Source organism: Patiria miniata, unplaced genomic scaffold (assembly GCF_015706575.1).
Source record: "Patiria miniata isolate m_02_andy unplaced genomic scaffold, ASM1570657v1 HiC_scaffold_13, whole genome shotgun sequence".
In the NCBI taxonomy this organism is placed as follows: Eukaryota; Metazoa; Echinodermata; class Asteroidea; order Valvatida; family Asterinidae; genus Patiria; species Patiria miniata.
Genome location: NW_024037051.1, coordinates 13,067,530 through 13,091,560, shown reverse-complemented (window position 1 = coordinate 13,091,560; position 24,031 = coordinate 13,067,530). Strand labels below are relative to the sequence as shown.

At 38.1% G+C, this 24,031-nt stretch overlaps 1 protein-coding gene across 1 annotated transcript; it reads left to right on the top strand.

Moving 5' to 3' along the window:
• The first annotated feature begins 8,493 nt into the window (after positions 1–8,493).
• Positions 8,494–23,072, top strand: LOC119721592. The gene is made up of 4 exons (XM_038191671.1): positions 8,494–9,326; positions 11,742–11,861; positions 12,818–12,919; positions 22,831–23,072. The coding sequence occupies exons 1-4, from the start codon at positions 8,993–8,995 to the stop codon at positions 23,070–23,072; spliced, it is 798 nt and encodes a 265-aa protein (XP_038047599.1). The 5' UTR covers positions 8,494–8,992.
• The last annotated feature ends 959 nt before the right edge of the window (positions 23,073–24,031 follow it).

Genomic DNA, 24,031 nt, shown 5'->3' with positions numbered 1-24,031 from the left:
TCAAGGTGTTAGGCAAGACAACGGTTCCAGTGATATACCAGGACCAAGATCACCAGCTGCTGCTGTATGTGGTGTCTGGAGATAAACTAGCACTCCTTGGACGACAGTGACTGGAGAAAATTATGTATTTTGTAACACCTTATTTACTTCTCACGCAAAAATGAATTGTCAATGGACAAGGGATGTAATTTGTGGGGTTTGCGAGTAGTGATTCCAGTTAAGTTAAGGTCCACATTGTTGAATGACCTTCACGAGCAGCACCTGGGCATTTGTAGAATAAAAGCAATGGCTCGAAATTACCTATGGTGGCCTGGATTAGACCAAGATATGCAAAATCTTGTAAGTCAGTTTAAACGTGTCAATCTGTTCATAACACACAATCTTTGGCACCCTCCAAACATGGGAGTGGCCAAGTCGTGTGTAGCAGATGTTACATTATTGACTATGCCAAGTTAAAGGGCCAGCATGTGTTCATTGTCACAGACGATCATTCTAAATGGTAAAGGTATATCCCATGGCTACCACTACAACAAGTAAAATCCTTGATATTTTTTAGGAAGTTGTTATGGGTTGTCTGAAGATGGTCCGCAATTTACTTCTAGTGAGTTTGCAGAGTTCATGACCAAAAACGATATTAAGCACAATTGTGTAGCACAAGTTTCGAATGGAGCTGATCCTGATCTACGAAAGCGTGAGTTGTCAATAAATCACAGGTTGGCCAATTTCTTGATTATCGTAATACCCCGCATATCCCAACTGGTAGAACACCTGCTGAGGTATTTTTGAAAAGACAACCTAGCACTGGATTATCTTAAATTTACTGAAGCCGAATTTGGCTCAGACAGTCGACAGGAAACAGGAAAAACAGAAATTGTACCGCGATAAAGTTCGTGTCCAGGAACGAGAATTGCAAGTTGACCAAAGAGTCCGAGTAAAAAGTATTAATTGTACGTGGGTGGACTAGTAAAATGGTTGCCGGGGAAAGTGACTATAAATTATGGTATGTGGATCAAGAAAGTATTTGGTCCACATGTACATAATGGTAAAACTCGCTTTGTAAACATAATGTATATGGACCCTTGACAAGTACAATACGGGGAGAACTGGTTTTGATCAAGATAGTCAAAACGAGACTGGTGAACAAAAGCAAAGAAACTCCAGGAAGGAATTCATGAAAAAATCAGATTCAAGCAACTTCTGATTCACAGTGCAAAGGTGAACTAGAGCAAAGTGCATCTGTACCAAGTCCACAAATCTCTTAGGAGAGACGTATCCCGTGCGAGTGCGTAAGGCACCAGATACTAGGGAGGTTTCGCAAGCGAACGGATACGCTTACACTTACACTTAGCTATCCGTATCCGTTTTTTACTTACGTGTAGCGAGCGAGATATGCGTGTCGTCTGCACGTTTAGCGGATAGTGAGTGGCGTATGACGTCATACGTGCAGACGACACGCATATCTCGCTCGCTACACGTAAGTAAAAAACGGATACGGATAGCTAAACGTAAGTGTAAGCGTATCCGTTCGCTTGCGAAACCTCCCTAAAAATTAACTAAATTTGTAAGTAGAGTCAGCATTGAAGAAACTTATCAATGTTCAAAGGTTTATACTTATTGTGTATTAATGTTTAAGTTTGTTGTTAAGTCAAAAAAGGAACAATTTAACATACTTAAAAATTTCAGTGTTAAAATAGAATCCCATTGATTGTTTGATATTGTTGTTGGATAACCGGAGATATGATCCTGTGAAAAAAATCCATTTCTGAGTACATGGATGCTTGTTATCATTGCTCACAGGGGACAATATTTTTTAAGGGGGGGGGGAGGAATTTAGTATACAGATAACTGTACTAATGTTGGAAGTGAGCTCGCTTGTGTTGAGGTTTGGTCAGTCATGCGATGACGTGATCGTGACTTAATAAAGCGTTCTGGAAAATGGCAGCTATCATTTGTGTCTCGTGGCGGTTACTGTGAAACTGTTCCAGAATCTGCAGCCTCAACGTACCGAACTAAGCATCTTTCTTCCTAACCAGCAAGAGTCCGATAGTCTGCTGACGACGAATGATAATTATGTTCGAAATATTCGAACTGTTTTTCTCAAGACCACACTACTAAAACAGGTATGGTGTTACCGCTCTGCATGCGTTCATCATATTAATTTATTGCAGATAATGACCGTGTACTAAATAACACTTACAATCAAAATGTGAGTTAAGGGCCAAGCAATACAATTCTTTTTAATGCAATCCTTCAGAATGCACCTTTGTTCCCATTTCACTTTTCGTTTCATTTTGATGCTTTTCCTTTTAAATCTAATTCAGCTCCAAAAGCATCTGGAATATGTGACATTTTTGCCGTCGTAATTTCTTCTTTTTTTTTTTGGTGATTCGTTGTTTCAGTGTCTAGAATTGTTCTCATAAATCTTCTTTGTTTGGTTCTTTCTTCTTCTTCTTTCCGGACAATACTTCTCCGCTGGTTTCTCCTAAACGGTTAACGATATGAACTTGTAACTTTCAATATATATCAACGCTCATCCGAAGTGGTGCATATTACTCTGACGTCATGATGACGTCATCAGGTGTCAAATTACAAGCGATTTTAGCTGAAAAGGGGTCCAAATACATTCACCCATAACTCTTGAACAAATTAATCAGTGATGTTTATATTCTGTAGTCGGATAGACCATGAATCGATAAACATTTCCTTTGTGTACTTGAACTCGCTTGACCCTTTATTACAGGTCAACCGGAAGGTCAAAGTTAGGTGAATTCAAAATGAAGAGTTTAGCCTGAAATCAAAACAAAGCAAAATTCTTCCATACGGTTTACGGTATGATCATAAAACTTAGTGTGAATTTGTACCACGTTACGAAAATACCATTTATTTTGTAACGTCATCATGACGTATCATGTATCAAATTACAAGTGATTTAAGGGCAAATTTTGACGAAATAGTTTGCGCTATATCTTTTGAATTAAATATAGTATCGTGTTCGTTTTTTCCGTGAGGTTGTAGACTATGCTGTGGGAAACATTTCTTGTTCCCAGACACAAAACCGCTTGACCTTTACTTCCGGTGTTACCGGAAGTGTAATAAAAACCGAGTATAACTCAAAAGTGGAAGCATTTTACTACACATATATAAATTATGAAAGGGTTTATTAAGGAATCCCAGACACAAAACAGTGTGATGACGTCATCTTTGGAAAGGGCACCCCTAGCGGCATATTAAATAGTGTTTGATTTCTTTGTTTTTAAAAACCATCCGTTACAATTCAACCAAATCGCCCCTTGATATTCTTTGATTAACCACAGATAATTTGGCAAGGTTTCAAATTCATGACGTCATCGGACCGGAAGTTACTTCTATCAGAATTTGAAAACGATATCATTTTAAATTTAATTCTATCATTTGATTCATGTCGTATATCTTCGTAGCCCAAATAACGATATCCTTTACAATGTTCACCACGTTTTGCCTCCAAATATTGTAAAGTCATCAAACTGGAAGTTAGGTGTGATGAATACATACAGGTATATTTTCCATATTTTCATACGTTATTTAACTTCACAACGAGCATTTATCCAGTCGGAACTAAATCAGTATCCACTTCCCGTTTTGGATCATGACGTCATCAAGCCAGAAATAACTTGCATGAGTACATAGAATGTTTACTAAAATTTATCACACCGTTTAAAGATGCATTTTTTTAAACAAAATAATTGATTGTACTTGAAAGGATTTAATTTCGTGATCCTTTGTTCTTACATAAACATATCAATAACTCAACTCAAGTTGGTGTGTAGGGCCTATATATGCTTTTTCAAAAATTGAGATTATCTTTTCCGGACGAAATTTAAAGGGAAAATACAACATTGGCAAACATCGAAAAATAAAACAACCAAGTTGTTACGAAATACCTTACTAGGATGTTGGTAACTGGCAGTCTAAAGCATCCTGTCAAATTATGGCACCTGATGGTGTGAAGTCATTTTTAAGAAAAAAAATTACTTTTGTATACAAAAACTATTTTTCAACTACTGCTTCAAATTTACCATTTGTTTTTTGAGGTTTTTTTTTCAGTCCAAATTTTGTTTGCTTTTGGTTCCATGTTCATGAACGGGTGCAGGCCAGCTAGACTGGGTACCTTACAATTTTCCGGCATTTTTTTATCTATTTCATCGTTAGTGGAGTCAATGAACCAGACTACTTGAACATTTGTGTTTTTCTTGGTTTTTCCAGCATTTTAGAACACCGTACTTCAAACATGTCAGTGTAACAATATTTGGATCTATTATACTAACCCCCCAAATACTTGGGGGTTATAAGGACTATAACATCCTGTAAGGGGCCATTCAAAATTTTCAATGTTTTTGAATTTGGATTTTTTTTTTGCCAAAGTTGACCTATATTTGATTTGAAAAATGTGATTTGTTAGGGGCCGTTCGCAATTATCAACATTTTCACGAGCGTACAAACCGTACGCTGGGGGGAGGGGGTTCATGGCCGTTGTACGCTCTTTTTTTTTAAATGTCGATATGTTTTCTCGTCCGTTAATGCCCGCCTAACCCTTTTTTTTTTTTTTTGGAATGTTTTCTCGCCCATCGCCACAGCCGACAGCCGCAACCGATGCCGATCGAGCACTTGCCGAGCCGGTCGCGCCCCGCGCCAGGCCCCGCATTGCATCCCATGAACATATTGTGTACAGCATGCGCATATGGCGTGTCAAACGTTGCAATATTCAATATTTTGCAATATATATATGTTGGATGTTCAATATGTGTTTGTTATCTTTTACATTTATGTGCGATGTTCAATATAAGTGTGTGATGTTTTTCATAATTTGCGCGATGTTTAATATATTTGTGCGATGTTTTACAATATATGTGCGATGTTCAATATATGTGTGCGATATTTTACATTCATATGCGATTTTCAATTTATATGTGCGAAGTTTTTGACGATATATATGTGCGATGTTTTCAATATTATGTTCGATTTTTTGCATTAAATGTGCGATGTTTTTCGATACAATTGTGTGTGTTGTTTTACAATATATTTGCGATATTCTCAAATATGTGAGCAATGTTTTACACATATGTTTGACATTTCGAGCTATTTGTATTCGATGTTTCATCGGTATATTTTTTGCATTCGATCTTTTGCAATATCCGCATTTGATGTTTCCCTTTTCATTTGATGTTTCGTTAAGAGTCAAAGTCTGGTTACTAGACCGCGAAAGTCTGACTATTTTGCCTAAAGTCAGTGTATGAGACGACAGGGGATCGCGTAAAGTGATTAGAGTCAGACCTAAACGGTAAAAACCGGAATTGTGGGTAATTCTTTAAGCATATACGCAATGCGTTCATCATTGTTTGGGCAGTACCCCCATCTGTGCCTGTACTACCCATAGTGTTATGTGCATCATCTATGCATTGAGGAGTGCATGACACATGGTCTGAGCTACAAGGCCGAAAGGGGTTAACCTCGAATTTTTTTAAGAGCGAAAATGGGAAAAAATCAAATGTTTCTGGAAAATTGCAGATTGTATATTAAGGGGTTAACCTTGTTTTTTGAATAAGATTGGGAAAAATTAGATGTTCATGGAAAAAATTCAAATAGTAAGGGGTTAACCTTGCATTTTTCTAGCAAAATAGGACACAATCAGATGATTCTTGAAAATTGCAGATTGTATGGGGGTTAGATGTTTATGAAACATTTCAAATTGTAAGGGGTGAACATTGCATATTTTAGCGAAGTTGGGCAAAATCAGATGTTTCCGAAAAATTTCATATGTAAGGGATTAACCTTACTTTTTTAGTAAAATTTTGCAAAGTTAGATGTTACGAAAAATTTCAAATTGAAAGGGGTTAACCTCGCATTTTTTTAAAGCGAAAATGGGGGAAAAAAATCAATTGTTTCTGGAAAATTGCAGATTGTAAGGGGTTAACCTTGCTTTTTGAATAAGATTGGGAAAAATTAGATGTTCATGAAAAAAATTCAAATTGTAAGGGGTTTACCTTGCATTTTTTTAGCAAAATAGGACACAATCAGATCATTCTGGAAAATTGCAGATTGTTAGGGCTTAACCTTGTATTTCTATCAAAATTGGGCAAAAAGAAATGTTTATAAAAAAATTTAAATTGTAAGAGGTGTACCTTGTATATTTAGTAAAATTTGGCAAAATCAGATTCGCACGAAAAATCTAAAATGGTAAGGGGTTAACCTTGCTTTTTTAGCAAAATTTGGAGCATATTTTACTAAAATTGGGCAAAATCAGATGTTTTTTAAAAATCCAGATGTAAAGTTACCGCAAAAACAGCTGTTGAAAAAGAGCCCAATCTTGAACTTTACTGAGTCTGAGGTCTATCGAAGGGACGATCCTTATTTCAACTCCCGGAGATTCGCTGACAGTCTCTATTTTTCTTTTTAAGAAAGTCGAAATAGCTGAAGAGGGAGGTGAGAATCTATATGTGCCCAGATACAAAGAGTAGAAATCTACGCGTCTGCCTTTTGAAAATACACAATTGCGGTGTTCATTGTTGCGTAATGATCTGCCTAGCACACGACTGTTTTGCACATTAGGCTGTGTTATGCAGCTTCCTAACAAACCAAACACACTGGGCTCATTATATCGACTTGTTTTTACCTATTAAGGTAAAGCAAATGGACCCAGTAATCTTTCTGGCGCGTTTGCTCACCTATAAAGACAACTTTTCTCAGTTTAAGGACAATTCTAAGGTAACGAAATGGCCCAGTGGTTACGATTCGTCGTCCACGACAGCGGGGTCCCGGGTTCGAATCCCGCTGGTGTCTTTTTGGTTTTTAACGTATGAGTTCAATCATTTGCTATTAGAGATTTAATTTCCCGTCGTAAAATACCAACAGTACCTTAGCTTAATCGGTAAGCACTGCTGCTGGTACTGTCCGCGAGTTCCAGGTTGGCGCCTTCGTACAGGTTCAGGGCATGTGGTCCACTCGGAGGATCAGGGCTTAGGGGCCGCCCTGTTCCTCCCTTAGCTCTTTGCTTTTACATGGTGCCTGGCCCTCCGGGGTTATATGGATGGATAGGGAAGGAAGTGTGTATTGGTCGGGGACGCCGAGACCCCGGAAGAGAACTAAGGGATCGGCTGGGGCATTGTTATGGCTCAGACCGATCCCTGAAAGCTTGACTAGCACATAACTTTTTGATTTTTTTGACCCTCTATCTTTTATACTTTGTTTATTTTTGATATCTACAGATGCTCGGCAGGTCTACGGGTAGTATCAAAATTGAAACAAAGGTGTATGTCATAAATCAATGAATATTTAATAATTGACTATAATCAAAACGGAGTTTCGTTTGATCAATTTGACTAACATTATATAATGACGCGATTGCCAATTGACGTAAGAAACGCCATAAATTATACCAGGAAAGAATAAAGATGTACATTGTAATATAAATATTATTTATACATCTTTCAAATAACGTGTCTTTAATTGTGAGCATTCCAAACAATACAGTAATTCGCAATAGTAATAGAATGGTATATGATAGCACGATCAATGCGTCTCTATTAAATTTAAAAAAATATAATCTAGGCCCCTATGTGTGAAATATTCTTTGATTGAATATGAGCATTCCGTACGAATGAGTTCATTCGCAAAATATAGCAACAAGAAAAAGAGAAAGGAAAAAGAGAAAATTTCTTTACCCTACAAACTGGAAAAATAATTTGTTTTAAAAAATTCAAATGAGACACTTCATGTACATGTATTGATTTAACAGTTTGCAAGGGGTTAACCTTACATTTTAGCAACATTGGGAAAAATCAGATATTTCTGGAAAATTGCAGCTTGTAAGGGGTTAACCTTGCATTTTTAGTAAAATTTAGATGTTCATGAAACATTTCAAATAGTAAGGGGTGAAACTTGCATTTTTCAGCGAAATTGGGCAAAATCAGATCTTTCTGGAAAATTTCAGATTGTAAGGGGTTAACCTTGCTTTTTAAGTAAAATTGGGCAAATTTTAATGTGCATGAAAAATTTCAAATTGTTAGGGGTTAACCTTGCATTTTTTAGCAAAATACGGCAAAACCAGGTGTTCATGAAAAATTTCAGATTGTAAAGGGTTCACCTTGCATTTTTAGCAAAATTGGGAAAAATCAGATGTTTCTGGAAAATTGCAGCTTGTAAGGGGTTAACCTTGCATTTTTAGTAAAATTTAGATGTTCATGAAACATTTCAAATAGTAAGGGGTGAAACTTGCATTTTTTAGCGGAATTGGGCAAAATCAGATCTTTCTGGAAAATTTCAAATTGTCAGTGGTTAACCTTGCATTTTTTAGCAAAATAGGGCAAAATCAGGTGTTTATGGAAAATTTCAGATTGTAAGGGGTTAACTTTGCATTTTAAGCAAAATTGGGCAAAATCAGATTTGTATGAAAATAAAAAATTGTAAGGGGTTAACCTTGCCAAATTAGGGCAAAATCAGATGTTTCTGGAAAATTGATTTTATCTCTGAAAGATAAAATGCTTTATACTTGGTGCACTTTAAGTTTTTATGTCGTTTTTGAGTTGCGCAACAAACAACGTTCAGCCTTTGTCTCGAGTTGGTTGCGAAATCTGAAGATGTTCCGTTGACCAATTGCGCAAGAAACCGAAGGAAACAAATTCCTTACCAAATATGGTCTTGTTTTGCTGATATGCAGATTGTGAGGTTTAGATTGACCAATGAAGATTCATGATATCTTACCCTGACCAATCAGATGAAAGGTCTGTCCAATGGCCTAGGTATTTAGCCAAGACCACGAGGCTTGGCGGCCATCATTGCGTTGCAGCTTTTCAGCAAGAAACTTGACCAAAACTTCTATTTTTCGTCATTCTGTTCCTTGTCTTCACGTTTCATCTCGATTTTCCAAGATATTGAGAAATCGCTCACTTGTCAGCTCCTGTTGGACGGACGAAAGGACGACAGAACACCGACGTATTCCATCGTTGACGCTGTAGACATGCCTTACAAAAAGAAGACAGCAGTTCGACCAGCCGGAGAAGATGCTGATGGAGCGCCTCAGCCAAAGAGATCGCGCCAACCTGTTACACACCGATCGGAGCCACCAGCTCGTCGTGGACCGGAGCCACCAGCTCGCCGTGGACGAGGCCGTGGACGAGGGCGACCCCGAACGCACCCCAACCCGGCCCCAGAGGAGATTCATGCGGATGAGCCGGCAATCCTGGATGTGCATCCTCCCCGAGTTCAACTACAAGATGAACTGCCTCATGCCAATATGAACAATGACTCTGTGCCAAGGCCTAGTGTGATCACTTCTAGTAGTCCTGGGGGTGGTGAGTATGGTATTCAATGTACTTCTTACACTAAGCAGACTATTCCATTTAGTGGAGTTCATGTAGAGGATGACCGCCCTGTCCCATTGTTTCAAATCAGTAAGTGTGCATCGTTGGGTTTTCATGTGGCCCAGAGTACAAAGGACAAGATTTGGTCCGGGCAATATGTAGATTTGGCGCCACTGTTTAACGATACCGCACATGCGGTATTTTCACGATCTGAGCCTTCCAATTTAACCTTTGCAATGGAAGGAGACAACCTGGTACTCAAAAAACCTGGCCCATCCCGAAAGCGGATCGAGTCTTTCCTGGTATGGCAATCCGCCTTTCATACGTTTATGACAATTTATTTAGAGAAACACACCCATAGATTTGCACAACTGCTAAAATACTGTGAAATCGTTCGCATGGCGTCCACCCAGTTCACAGGGTTCGGGTGGCGTACATATGACGAGCAGTTTCGTTTAAAGATGGAAATTGAACCGTCTCGTTCATGGGGAGAAATAGACATGGAACTCTGGGTGACGGTTGCCGCGGTTCCGGTGACTAACGTATCTGTCAGTCGTGCTGTTAACAGCCAAATGGGGCCAACGACCTCTAAGAACATAAGGCCTGGGCACTGCTTTGCTTTCAATAGTTATCACGGTTGTGCATTTCCTGGTTGTAAATATGCTCATACCTGTAGCAAGTGCCTGCGCCCTAACCACGGAGCATCACGTTGCTCAGTGGGTTCGCCCCGCAATGTGTTCACGCAGCGTACGCAGTCACAACCCGGTCCCCGTCAGCCCAGAGCTCCATTCACCAATTCCATCAAGGGCGGACATTACAATAAACCATTTTCTACTGCCACTTCCTCAGGCCATACTGCACCACCCCCTTCCATAACTCAACTTCCTTCAAAAGGGAATTCTTTTCGTGGTCCCAACGCCAATTAATCAGACCGTTTTAGATCAATGGCTCACACATTACCCGCTCCCAGATGACGGTCATATTTTGAGTAATGGCTTTAAACATGGGTTTTCATTAGGGTATGACGGTCCACGTAGGCCGCGTGATTCCAAATGTTTAGCTTCAGCATCGGAACGCCCCTTGGTCGTTAAAGAAAAACTTCAGAAAGAGATCAGTTTAGGCAGGATAGCGGGCCCCTATAACAATCGGCCATTTTCTAATCTACAGTGTTCCCCCATAGGATTGGTTCCCAAGAGTACGCCTAACACTTTTCGACTAATTCATCACCTTTCGTACCCCGCCGGTGACTCCATCAATGAGTTTATCGACAGGGAACGATGTGCAGTTCACTATGCCTCATTCGATGAGGCCGTTGATTTGATCATGAACGTGGGGGAATCGGCTTGGTTAGCTAAAGCCGATATTAAGTCTGCATTTCGTTTGTTGCCAGTTTCACCTACCGATTATGAATTGCTTGGGTTTTCCTTTGAAAGTCAATTTTACTTCGATAAATGTATGCCAATGGGATGTGCCATTTCCTGCTCGCTTTTTGAGAAGTTTAGTTCATTTCTGGAATTTCAAGTTAAGCACATGGGTCACACATCTTTAGTCACGCACTATCTTGATGACTTTTTGTTTGTGGGCAACTCATCTGCCTCATGTTCACGATTACTAGATGTTTTCCAATCGATGTGTGCCCAGCTAAATGTCCCCTTAGCCCATGAGAAAACCGAAGGACCGGTACAAACTATTAAGTATCTGGGTTTAGAAATAGATACTGTTCATGCCCTAGTTAAAGTACCTCAGGAGAAAGTTTGTGCAACTTGTAATCAAATTCATGCATTTTTGAGTAAGACAAAGGCCACGCTTGTGTCACTGCAGTCGCTATTAGGCTCACTCAATTTCTTGTGCAGGGCGATCGCCCCAGGGCGGGCTTTTTTGCGACGATTAACCAACCTCACTAAAGGCTTGAACCGGCCCCACTACAAAGTTCGTATTTCTCAGGGAGCGCGACTTGATTTACTCATGTGGTTAGAATTCTTAGGGTGTTTTAATGGCGTATCAGCATTTTCTGGACGGCAATGGGAGGATAACGAAACACTTGCTTTGTACACTGACGCGGCCGCTAGCATAGGTTTTGGTGCATATTTTGATGGGAAATGGATGCAAGGTCAGTGGTCCTCTGATATATTAACCCACCCGCCATCCATTGCATTCCTCGAACTCTTTCCCATAGTGGTCGCTATCCTTGGTTGGGCGTCTAGTTTTCGGAACCGCAAACTGCGGTTTAACACTGACAATATGGCCGTTGTCCATATTATTAACAAGCAATCATCTCCCTGCCCACGGATTATGCATCTGGTGCGTCTACTTGTTCTAGAATGCCTGAAGTATAATATTGTTTTCAAAGCCGTGCATGTGCCCGGGGTACACAATGAAATTGCTGACTCTCTATCCCGTTTCCAGATGTCCCGTTTCCGCGAACTGGCCCCACAAGCAGACCCGATCCCAACTCCGTTACCTCATCTTCCTGCGGTCTGGTAGAGAATGAAATGCGCCGGCTGTTAGACGCTTCATTAGCACCAGGTACTCATAAAACATATGAAACGGGTTGGGCTTCATTTTGTCGGTTTCGTCAACAGCGACTATCAGGGGTAAACCCGTCGAATACATATGAGATCAGGCAGTTTATAGCCTGGCTATCATTGCAATCTATTTCCCCATCTACCATTGCTACCTACGTATCGGCAGTTGGATACAAACACAGGTTACAAGGTTGGCCTGACCCAACTAAAGATTATTTAGTTTCCAAACTACTTGAGGGTTGCCGCCGCGCACGCCCCTCACGAGATTCTCGCCTGCCCATTTCTATACCCATGCTAACTCAGATCGTGCAGTCTCTTCCCCATGTTTGTTCATCTCTGTATGAGTCCCAAATGTTTTCAGCCGCAATTTTAAGTGCGTTTTTTGGTTTCATGCGTATTGGAGAATTCACGGCTAACTCACGGTCTAGTCAAACCCAACCATCTTTGATTACTGATTCTGACGTTGAATTTTTGCACAACAATTCCGGATGTTCTGTTAACATATCATTCAAACAGAGTAAAAATAATCAACGTGGTCCTCCACAACTTGTATGTTTACAGCCATCTGATAATGTTTCTATTTGTCCAGTTTCAGCGCTGCGCACATATGCTCAGGTACGTCCACACCACGCAGGTCCATACTTCTGCCATTTTGATTGTAGCCCCCTTACTCGTTATCAGTTCAACGCAGTACTTAAGAAAGCACTCGCATTTAACAACATACCTGCCGACCGCATTAGAGGTCATTCTTTGCGGATAGGAGCAGCCTCTGTGGCATTTCAAATGGGGGTCCCTCGAGAAAGCATACAATCCATGGGTCGATGGCGCTCAAACGCGGTTGCCACATACATACGTCCTGTGCCAAGTTCTCCCTGGCCAGGGGTGTAGACCAGTATACTTTCAGACAAGCAAATCGGTGATTATTCACGGCCATAATGTCCTTTGCATTGTTCCTAGGTCCGGTATGGATAGTGGGAGATTCGATAGTGCGTTGGGCGGAAGCCCCTTTAAGTCTTCCACTCACAGTGATGTGGCAAGGACAGAGTGGTGCACAACTAGGTAATGTACATCAGCTGTTGACAGATATACCTGGCCCTCCCCCGTCAATTTTGCTTATTCATCTGGGAACTAACGATTTGATGGCGGTCGATGAATTTTCCTTCAGACAAAGATTAGTTTTATCAATGCGTACTTGTGCCGAGCAATTCCCGCATGCCACAGTGATTTGGTCCGATTTATTACCGCGTCTGTACTATTTCGGGGCTCGGTCGCAGAAAGGGATGAAAAAAAAACGGCGTACCTTGAACCGCTGGGCGCGGTCTCAGGGTAGTTGGATGGGGGTTAGTAATTTACATCATCCACAATTCAAGTGGACTGAGTCTGCCCTCTATACATTTGATGCAGTACATCTGTCTCCGCTAGGCAATCGCGTTTTTCGTGATAATCTGTGCCAAGCCATTTCTGCCTTTTTGTAATGTGGCCTACGTAATTATAGTTTAGCTTTTTTCGCATGACTGTTGTTTCATAGTGTAATTTGGTCATGCTTGTTGGTCTGTCTTTCCCTTGGGACGCTGTGCGTTTGGCCTTATTTGCGGGAGTCAGACAGCCATGGTATTTTGTTTTGAAAAACTGTTTTTGTAGAATGTAGTGTTTAATAACGTTTTATGTTAATTAGAGATTTATGAATTACACAGACTTGCAAACTCTCCTGCTGTTCCACGAGAGATTATTGTTCGATCCAGCCGTACGACGATTGAACAGCACATCTGTGTTAATATCACATGGAATTAAAAACACAATAAAATTAGGACCAAAAGTAAGGTCCATATTTGGGTCAGGTGTGCCCGCTAAAAGATGACCAAGGTTAAGGTCCATTGGTTTGGGTCAGGTGTGCCCGCAAAAGATGACCAAGGTTAAGGTCCAACTGGTTTGGGTCAGGTGTGCCCACTAAAAGATGACCAAGGTAAAGGTCCAACTGGTTCGGGTCAGGTGTGCCCACAAAAAGATGACCAAGGTAAAGGTCCAACTGGTTCGGGTCAGGTGTGCCCACAAAAAGATGACCAAGGTAAAGGTCCAATTGGTTTGGGTCAGGTGTGCCCACTAACAAGTTTAAGGGACCATAGTGATGGTCCATCGTTTGGTTATCTCAAGAAGTTTTGGTCTAATAAATAGCTGCTTTTGGCTGCAGCAAAGAACCAAGAATATTTGTTTCCCCTTTATCTCTTTTGCGTCCAAGTATAATTGATTTTATCTCTGAAAGATAAAATGCTTTATACTTGGTGCACTTTAAGTTTTTATGTCGTTTTTGAGTTGCGCAACAAACAACGTTCAGCCTTTGTCTCGAGTTGGTTGCGAAATCTGAAGATGTTCCGTTGACCAATTGCGCAAGAAACCGAAGGAAACAAATTCCTTACCAAATATGGTCTTGTTTTGCTGATATGCAGATTGTGAGGTTTAGATTGACCAATGAAGATTCATGATATCTTACCCTGACCAATCAGATGAAAGGTCTGTCCAATGGCCTAGGTATTTAGCCAAGACCACGAGGCTTGGCGGCCATCATTGCGTTGCAGCTTTTCAGCAAGAAACTTGACCAAAACTTCTATTTTTCGTCATCCCGCCTCCTCCCCTTCTTTCCGCCTTAATGAATGATTCGGCCTTATTTGCGGGAGTCAGACAGCCATGGTATTTTGTTTTGAAAAACTGTTTTTGTAGAATGTAGTGTTTAATAACGTTTTATGTTAATTAGAGATTTATGAATTACACAGACTTGCAAACTCTCCTGCTGTTCCACGAGAGATTATTGTTCGATCCAGCCGTACGACGATTGAACAGCACATCTGTGTTAATATCACATGGAATTAAAAACACAATAAAATTAGGACCAAAAGTAAGGTCCATATTTGGGTCAGGTGTGCCCGCTAAAAGATGACCAAGGTTAAGGTCCATTGGTTTGGGTCAGGTGTGCCCGCAAAAGATGACCAAGGTTAAGGTCCAACTGGTTTGGGTCAGGTGTGCCCACTAAAAGATGACCAAGGTAAAGGTCCAACTGGTTCGGGTCAGGTGTGCCCACAAAAAGATGACCAAGGTAAAGGTCCAACTGGTTCGGGTCAGGTGTGCCCACAAAAAGATGACCAAGGTAAAGGTCCAATTGGTTTGGGTCAGGTGTGCCCACTAACAAGTTTAAGGGACCATAGTGATGGTCCATCGTTTGGTTATCTCAAGAAGTTTTGGTCTAATAAATAGCTGCTTTTGGCTGCAGCAAAGAACCAAGAATATTTGTTTCCCCTTTATCTCTTTTGCGTCCAAGTATAATTGCAGATTGAAAGGGGTTAACCTTGCTTTTTAAAGCGAAATTGGGAAAAATCAGATGTTTCTTGAAAATTGCAAAATGTAAGGGGTTAACCTTGCTTTTTTAGTAAAATTGGGCAAATTTAAATGTTTATGAAAAATCTCAAATTGTTAGGGGTGAACCTTGCATGTTTTTAAGCAAAATAGGGCAAAATCAGGTGCTCAAGAAAAATGTCAGATTGTAAGGGGTTCACCTTGGATTTTTAGCAAAATTGGGAAAAATCAGATTTGTATGAAAAATCAAAAATTGTAAGATATTAACCTTTGCCCAACAAGGGCAAAATCAGATGTTTCTGGAAAATTGCAGATTGAAAAGGGGTGAACCTTGCATTTTTAGCAAAATTGGGCAAAATCAGATGTTTCTGAAAAATATCACATGTAAGGGGGTTTAATGTGCATGAAAAATTTCAAATTGTTAGGGGTTAACCTTGCATTTTTTAGCAAAATACGGCAAAACCAGGTGTTCATGAAAAATTTCAGATTGTAAAGGGTTCACCTTGCATTTTTAGCAAAATTGGGAAAAATCAGATGTTTCTGGAAAATTGCAGCTTGTAAGGGGTTAACCTTGCATTTTGAGTAAAATTTAGATGTTCATGAAACATTTCAAATAGTAAAGGGTGAAACTTGCATTTTTTTGCGAAATTGGGCAAAATCAGATCTTTCTGGAAAATTTCAGATTGTAAGGGGTTAACCTTGCTTTTTTAGTAAAATTGGGCAAATTTTAATGTGCATGAAAAATTTCAAATTGTTAGGGGTTAACCTTGCATTTTTTAGCAAAATACGGCAAAACCAGGTGTTCATTAAAAATTTCAGATTGTAAAGGGTTCACCTTGCATTATTAGCAAAATTGGGAAAAATCAGATGTTTCTGGAAAATTTCAGCTTGAAAGGGGTTAACCTTGCATTTTTAGTAAAATTTAGATGTTCATGAAACATTTCAAATAGTAAGGGGTGAAACTTGCATTTTTTAGCGAAATTGGGCAAAATCAGATCTTTCTGGAAAATTTCAGATTGTAAGGGGTTAACCTTGCTTTTTTAGTAAAATTTGGCAAAAATAAGAGGTGTATGAAAAAATTCAAATTGTAAGGGGTTAACCTTTCTTTTTTAGTAAAATTGGGAACATTTAAATAAATGTTTATTAAAATTTTAATTGTCGGTGGTTAACCTTGCATTTTTTAGCAAAATAGGGCAAAATCAGGTGTTTATGGAAAATTTCAGATTGTAAGCGGTTAACTTTGCATTTTTAGCAAAATTGGGCAAAATCAGATTTGTATGAAAATAAAAAATTGTAAGGGGTTAACCTTGCCAAATTAGGGCAAAATCAGATGTTTCTGGGAAATTGCAGATTGAAAGGTGTTAACCTTGCTTTTTAAAGCGAAATTGGGAAAAATCAGATGTTTCTTGAAAATTGCAAATTGTAAGGGGTTAACCTTGCTTTTTTAGTAAAATTGGGCAATATCAGATTGATATGAAAAATCTCAAATTGTAAAGGGTGAACCTTGTATTTTTTGCAAAATTAGGCAAAATCAGATCTTTCTGGAAAATTTCAGATTGTAAGGGGTTAACCTTGCTTTTTAAGTGAAATTTGGCAAAATAAGATGTGAATGAAAAATTTCGAATTGTAAGGGGTTAACCTTGCATTTTTTAGTAAAATTGGGCAAAATCAGGTGTTCATGAAAAATGTCAGATTGTCAGGGGTTCACCTTGGGTTTTTAGCAAAATTGGGAAAAATCAGATTTGTATGAAAAATCAAAAATTGTAAGAAGTTAACCTTTGCCCAACAAGGGCAAAATCAGATGTTTCTGGAAAATTGCAGATTGAAAGGGGTGAACCTTGCATTTTTAGCAAAATTGGGCAAAATCAGATCTTTCTGGAAAATTTCAGATTGTAAGGGGTTAACCTTGCTTTTTAAGTGAAATTTGGCAAAATAAAATGTGAATGAAAAATTTCGAATTGTAAGGGGTTAACCTTGCATTTTTTAGTAAAATTGGGCAAAATCAGGTGTTCATGAAAAATGTCAGATTGTCAGGGGTTCACCTTGGGTTTTTAGCAAAATTGGGAAAAATCAGATTTGTATGAAAAATCAAAAATTGTACGAAGTTAACCTTTGCCCAACAAGGGCAAAATCAGATGTTTCTGGAAAATTGCAGATTGAAAGGGGTGAACCTTGCATTTTTAGCAAAATTGGGCAAAATCAGATGTTTCTGAAAAATTTCACATGTAAGTGGGTGAACCTTGCTTTTTAAGTAAAATTGGGCAAATTTTAATGTGCATGAAAAATTTCAAATTGTTAGGGGTTAACCTTGCATTTTTTAGCAAAATACGGCAAAACCAGGTGTTCATGAAAAATTTCAGATTGTAAAGGGTTCACCTTGCATTTTTAGCAAAATTGGGAAAAATCAGATTTGTATGAAAATCAAACAGTGTAAGGGGTTAACCTTTGCCAAATTAGGGCAAAATCAGATGTTTCTGGAAAATTGCAGAACGAAAGGGGTTAACCTTGCATTTTAAGCAAAATTGGGCAAAATGAGATTTTTATGAAAATCTCAAATTGTAAGGGATAAACCTTGCATATATTAGCAAAATTGGGCCAAATCAGATGTTTCTGAAAAAAATTCCGATGTAAGGAATTAACCTTAATTAATTTTTTTAGTGAAATTTGGTAATAATTAGATGTTTATGAAAAATTTCGAATTGTAAGGGGTTAACCTTGCATTTTTTAGTAAAATTGGGCAAAATCAGGTGTTCATGAAAAATGTCAGATTGTAAGGGGTTCACCTTGGGTTTTTAGCAAAATTGGGAAAAATCAGATTTGTATGAAAAATCAAAAATTGTATGAAGTTAACCTTTGCCCAACAAGGGCAAAATCAGATGTTTCTGGAAAATTGCAGATTGAAAGGGGTGAACCTTGCATTTTTAGCAAAATTGGGCAAAATCAGATGTTTCTGAAAAATTGCACATGTAAGGGGGTGAACCTTGCTTTTTAAGTAAAATTGGGCAAATTTTAATGTGCATGAAAAATTTCAAATTGTTAGGGGTTAACCTTGCATTTTTTAGCAAAATACGGCAAAACCAGGTGTTCATGAAAAATTTCAGATTGTAAAGGGTTCACCTTGCATTTTTAGCAAAATTGGGAAAAATCAGATTTGTATGAAAATCAAACATTGTAAGGGGTTAACCTTTGCCAAATTAGGGCAAAATCAGATGTTTCTGGAAAATTGCAGAATGAAAGGGGTTAACCTTGCATTTTAAGCAAAATTGGGCAAAATGAGATTTTTATGAAAATCTCAAATTGTAAGGGATAAACCTTGCATATATTAGCAAAGTTGGGCCAAATCAGATGTTTCTGAAAAAAATTCCGATGTAAGGAATTAACCTTAATTAAATTTTTTAGTGAAATTTGGTAATAATTAGATGTTTATGAAAAATTTCAAATTGTAAGGGGTTAAGATTGCATTTTTTTTAGCAAAATAGGGCAAAATCAGATGTTTATGGAAAATTTCAAATTGTAAGGGGTTAACCTTGCATTTTAGCAAAATTGGGCAAAATCAGATGTTTCTGGAAAATTGCAGACTGTAAGGGGTTAATTTTCTTTTTTAATAAGATTGGGAAAAATTAGATGTTCATGAAAAAATTCACATTGTAAGGGGTTAACCTTGCATTTTCCTTGCAGATTGTGAGGGTGAACCTTCTCTATTTTGCAAAATTTGTAAGGGGTTAATTTTCTTTTTTAATAAGATTGGGAAAAATTAGATGTTCATGAAAAATCTAAAATTGTAAGGGATTAACCTTGCTTTTGTAGCAAAATTTGGTGCATATTTTACTAAAATTAGGCAAAATCAGATTCTTCTGAAAAATTCCAGATGTAAAATTGGGCAAAATTAGATGTTTATGAAAAATATCAAATTGTAAGGGATTATCCTTGCTTCATTAGCAAAATCGGGAAAAATCAGATGTTTCTCGAAAATTGCAGATTGTATGGGGTTAGATGTTTATGAAACATTTCAATTTGTAAGGGGCGAACATTGCATATTTTAGCGAAATTGGGCAAAATCAGATGTTTCCAAAAATTTCAGATATAAGGAATTAACCTTGTTTTTTTAGTGAAATTTTTGCTAAGTTAGATGTTACTAAATATTTCAAATTGAAAGGGGCTAACCTCGCAATTTTTTTAAAGCGAAAATGGGAAAAATCAAATGTTTCTGGAAAATTGAAGATTGTAGGGGTGAACTTTGCTTTTTGAATAAGATTGGGAAAAATTAGATGTTCATGAAAAAAATTCAAACTGTAAGTGGTTAACCTTGCATTTTGTTAAAGCAAAATAGGACACAATCAGATGATTCTGGAAAATTGCTGATTTTGCCCTAATTTGTCAAAGGTTAACCCCTTACAATGTTTTGATTTTTCATACAAATCTGATTTATCCCAATTTTGCTAAAAATGCAAAGTGAACCCTTAACAATCTTAAATTTTTCATGAACACCTGGTTTTGCCGTATTTTGCTAGAAAGTGCAAGGTTAACCCCTAACAATTTGAAATGTTTCATGCACATTAAAATTTGCCAAATTTTACTTTAAAAAAGCAAGGTTAACCCCCTTACATCTAAAAATTTTCAGAAACATCTGATTTTGCCCAATTTTGCTAAAAATGCAAGGTTCACCCCTTACAATTTGAGATTTTTCATAAAAATCTGATGTTGCCTAATTTTGCTAAAAATGCCAGGTTAACCCCTTTCAATGTGCAATTTTCCAGAAACATCTGATTTTGCCCTAATTGGGCAAAGTTAACCTCTTACAATTTTTGATTTTTCATACAAATCTGATTTTTCCCAATTTTGCTAAAAATGCAAGGTGAACCGCTTTACAATCTGACATTTTTCATAAACACCTGATTTTGCCCTATTTTGCTAAAAAATGCAAGGTTCACCCCTTACAATTTAAGATTTTTCATAAAAATATGAAATTGCCCAGTTTTGCTAAAAATGCCAGGTTAACCCCTTTCAATCTGCAATTTTCCTGAAACATCTGATTTTGCCCTAATTAGGCAAAGGTTAACCTCTTACAATTTTTGATTTTTCATAAATATCTGATTTTTCCCAATTTTGCTAAAAATGCAAGGTGAACCCCTTACAATCTGACATTTTTCATTCACATCTTATTTTGCCAAATATCACTAAAAAAGCAAGGTTAGGCCTAACCCCTTACAATCTGAAATGTTCCAGAAAGATTTGATTTTGCCCAATTTCGCTAAAAATACAAGCTTCACCCCTTACAATTTGAGATTTTTCATAAACATTTAAATTTGCCCAATTTTACTAAAAAAGCAAGGTTAACCCCTTACAATTTGAAAATTTTCATTCACATCTTATTTTGCCAAATATCACTAAAAAAACAAGGTTAACCCTTACTATCTGAAATTTTCCAGAAAGATCTGATTTTGCCCAATTTCGCTAAAAATACAAGGGTCACCCCTTACAATTTGAGATTTTTCATTAACATCTAACTTTGCCAAATATCAATAAGAAAGCAAGGATAATCCCTTACATCTGAAATTTTCCAGAAACATCTGATTTTGCCCAATTTTGCTAAAATGCAAGGTTAACCCCTTACAATTTGCAATTTTTCATAAACATCTGATTTTGCCCTATTTTGCTTATAAAAATGCAATCTTAACCCTTTACAATTTGAATTTTCTCATAAACATCTAACTTTGCCAAATTTCACTAAAAGAGCAAGGATAATCCCTTACATCTGAAATTTTCCAGAAACATCTGATTTTGCCCAATTTTGCTAAAATGCAAGGTTAACCCCTTTCAATCTGCAATTTTCCAGAAACATCTGATTTTGCCCTAATTTGGCAAAGGTTAACCCCTTACAATTTTTGATTTTTCATGCAAATCTGATTTTGCCCTATTTTGTTAAAAAATGCAAGGTTCACCACTTACAATTTGAGATTTTTCATAAACATCTAAATTTTCCCAATTTTACCATAAAAGCAAGGTTAACACCTTACTATTTGAAATTTTTCATATACATCTTTTTTTGCCAAATTTTACTACAAAAGCAAGGTTAACCCCTTACAATCTGAAATTTTTCAGAAAGATCTGATTTTGCCCAATTTCGCTAAAAAATGCAGGGTTCACCCCTTAACAATTTGAAATGTTTCATAAACATCTAAATTTTACTAAAAATGCAAGGTTAACCCTTTACATGCTGCAATTTTCCAGAAACATCTGATTTTTCCCAATTTTGCTCAAATGTAAGGTAAACCCCTTGAAAACTGTTAAATCAATACATGAAGTGTCTCATTTGACTTTTTAAAACAAATTATTTTTCCAGTTTTTAGGGTAAAGAAATTTTCTCTTTTTCCTTTCTGTTTTGTTGTTGCTATATTTTGCGAATGAACTCATTCGTTTGGAATGCTCATAGTCAATCAAAGAATATTTTGGAATGCTCATAGTCAATCAAAGAATATTTCACACATAGGGGCCTAGATTATATTTAATAGAGACGCATTGATCGTGCTATCATATACCATTCTATTACTATTGCGAATTACTGTATTGTTTGGAATGCTCACAATTAAAGACACGTTATTTGAAAGATGTATAAATAATATTTATATTACAATGTACATCTTTATTCTTTCCTGGTATAATTTATGGTGTTTCTTACGTCAATTGGCAATCGCGTCATTATATAATGATAGTCAAATTGATCAAACGAAACTCCGTTTTGATTATAGTCAATTATTAAATATTCATTGATTTATGACATACACCTTTGTTTCAATTTTGATAATACCCGTAGACCTGCCAAGCAGCTCTAGATATCAAACTAAACCAAAGTATAAAAGATAGAGGGTCAAAAAAATCAAAAAGTTATGTGCTAGTCAAGCTTTCAGGGATCGGTCTGAGCCATAACAATGCCCCAGCCGATCCCTTAGTTCTCTTCCGGGGTCTCGGCGTCCCCGACCAATACACACTTCCTTCCCTATCCATCCATATAACCCCGGAGGGCCAGGCACCATGTAAAAGCAAAGAGCTAAGGGAGGAACAGGGCGGCCCCTAAGCCCTGATCCTCCGAGTGGACCACATGCCCTGAACCTGTACGAAGGCGCCAACCTGGAACTCGCGGACAGTACCAGCAGCAGTGCTTACCGATTAAGCTAAGGTACTGTTGGTATTTTACGACGGGAATTAAAACATCTTATAAAGACAGAATGCGTGGTTTGAAAATCAAAAAGACACACACGGGATTCGAACCCGGGCTCCCCGATTCGTGGACGACGAATCTAACCACTATGCCATTAAGCTTCCTTAGAATTCTTGTCAAAAACTATTTATCTTAATAGGCAGAGAAACGTGGAACATTGCTGTGTGCATCTATCTGTTTTGGCTCTATGTACGAAAATAAGTTGACAGTTTTGGGCAACAAAGAGCAAACTGTTGTCATTTGTTTGTAAAATTACATACGGCTACCTCGTTAATCGTAGGCGTATACGTGTGCTAAACATACTCATCGTTACGCAACAATCGAAACACCTTAGGCTATTTTTTTTAAAGGAATCGGGTGCGAATCCAGGAATGGGTGAAAACCGTGGTAGTCCCCAATCCGCAAGCCAACGTCGGACCACCGTTGGCTGGGGAGCGGCATGCCGGCATCGGCACGCCGACCCAAACCATCATCAACGGTCCGCCAGTGGCGCTCCAAAACCGGCGGACCATCAGCGGCAATCAGCGGCATACCACCGGCGGTCCACCGCTCCAAAACCGCCAGCGGTCCACCATCGGCAATCAGCGTTTGTTGTTCCCAGCGTTTGTTGTTCCCAATTGTTCCCAACAGTTTTTCCTCAGCCTGTAATCACTGACATTATTTTCCTGAAAAATATTGTGAACAGTACGTTCTCCTCCTTAATGTTGAGGGGAAAAAAACATTAAAACGTAGATGAAAACAACATTAACCAGGACACCACATTACACTAGGGGGTGCTGTTCATGATGTCAATCTTTATTTTATGTACAGTGCATCGTTCGTACCATGTAACCCCCCCCCCTCCCTCCTTGCAAATAGGCCTAGGGCGCTGGGCAGTGATGGGCTGATGAGCCTCACGGAATCTTGTGAAGGATGTGGGGATGGCATAGCAGCCTACAGTATTATTTGAAGAAAAATGCATCAACTGAAAAAAGGTCAAAAAACACAAGTTTTCTTTTTCGCAAATAATTTTTATTTGTCACTTTATTTGTCGTGTTATCTAACAGGTTGATGTTATAATAGTATTGTTTTATGTAGTACTACAGTTATTACCGTTGTACATTGTTTTAAAGTCGTAAATAAGAAGAATAGCTCTCGCTCTACACGATTTTTGTATGGCTCCATGATCTAGGCAAACGTATAATGACCAACATCATGATCGGGAAAAAAATACAAAGTATTTTCTTTTCTGTAAATGTTACAATGCCCGTCAGCTAGACTTAATAAAATTTGACTTGTCCATGACCTGCATTTTAACTATTACAACATGACTGAGGTTTAATGACGTGAGTGACATTTCACAATCATCAAGTTCATCAAATAACATTTCAGACTCTTTTACTGAAAAAAAGATCTGCTTTTTTCATGTTGCACGGTTAAACAAAACTGGGCAATAATTCAACAAATGTTCAAACTGAAATTTAGACCAGAACTCCGGACGTGGTGGAAGTGACGTCATTGGGGATGTCATGGGTCAACCTCGTTTCTGAGCTAGAAAGCTAAGTTTAACGAGGTTGTTGGGACACCCACAAAAACTGACACTTATGGAACATACAGAGTTCTGGTCT

What these genes read in the sequence shown, in the direction of transcription:
- LOC119721592 (XM_038191671.1), top strand. Translation starts at nt 8,993, where the DNA reads ATGCCTTACAAAAAGAAGACAGCAGTTCGACCAGCCGGAGAAGATGCT. An exon ending in TTCTAGTAGTCCTGGGGGTG is followed by an intron (nt 9,327 to 11,741) that starts GTGAGTATGGTA and finishes TCCCGTTTCCAG; the next exon opens with ATGTCCCGTTTCCGCGAACT. An exon ending in AGACGCTTCATTAGCACCAG is followed by an intron (nt 11,862 to 12,817) that starts GTACTCATAAAA and finishes CATTGTTCCTAG; the next exon opens with GTCCGGTATGGATAGTGGGA.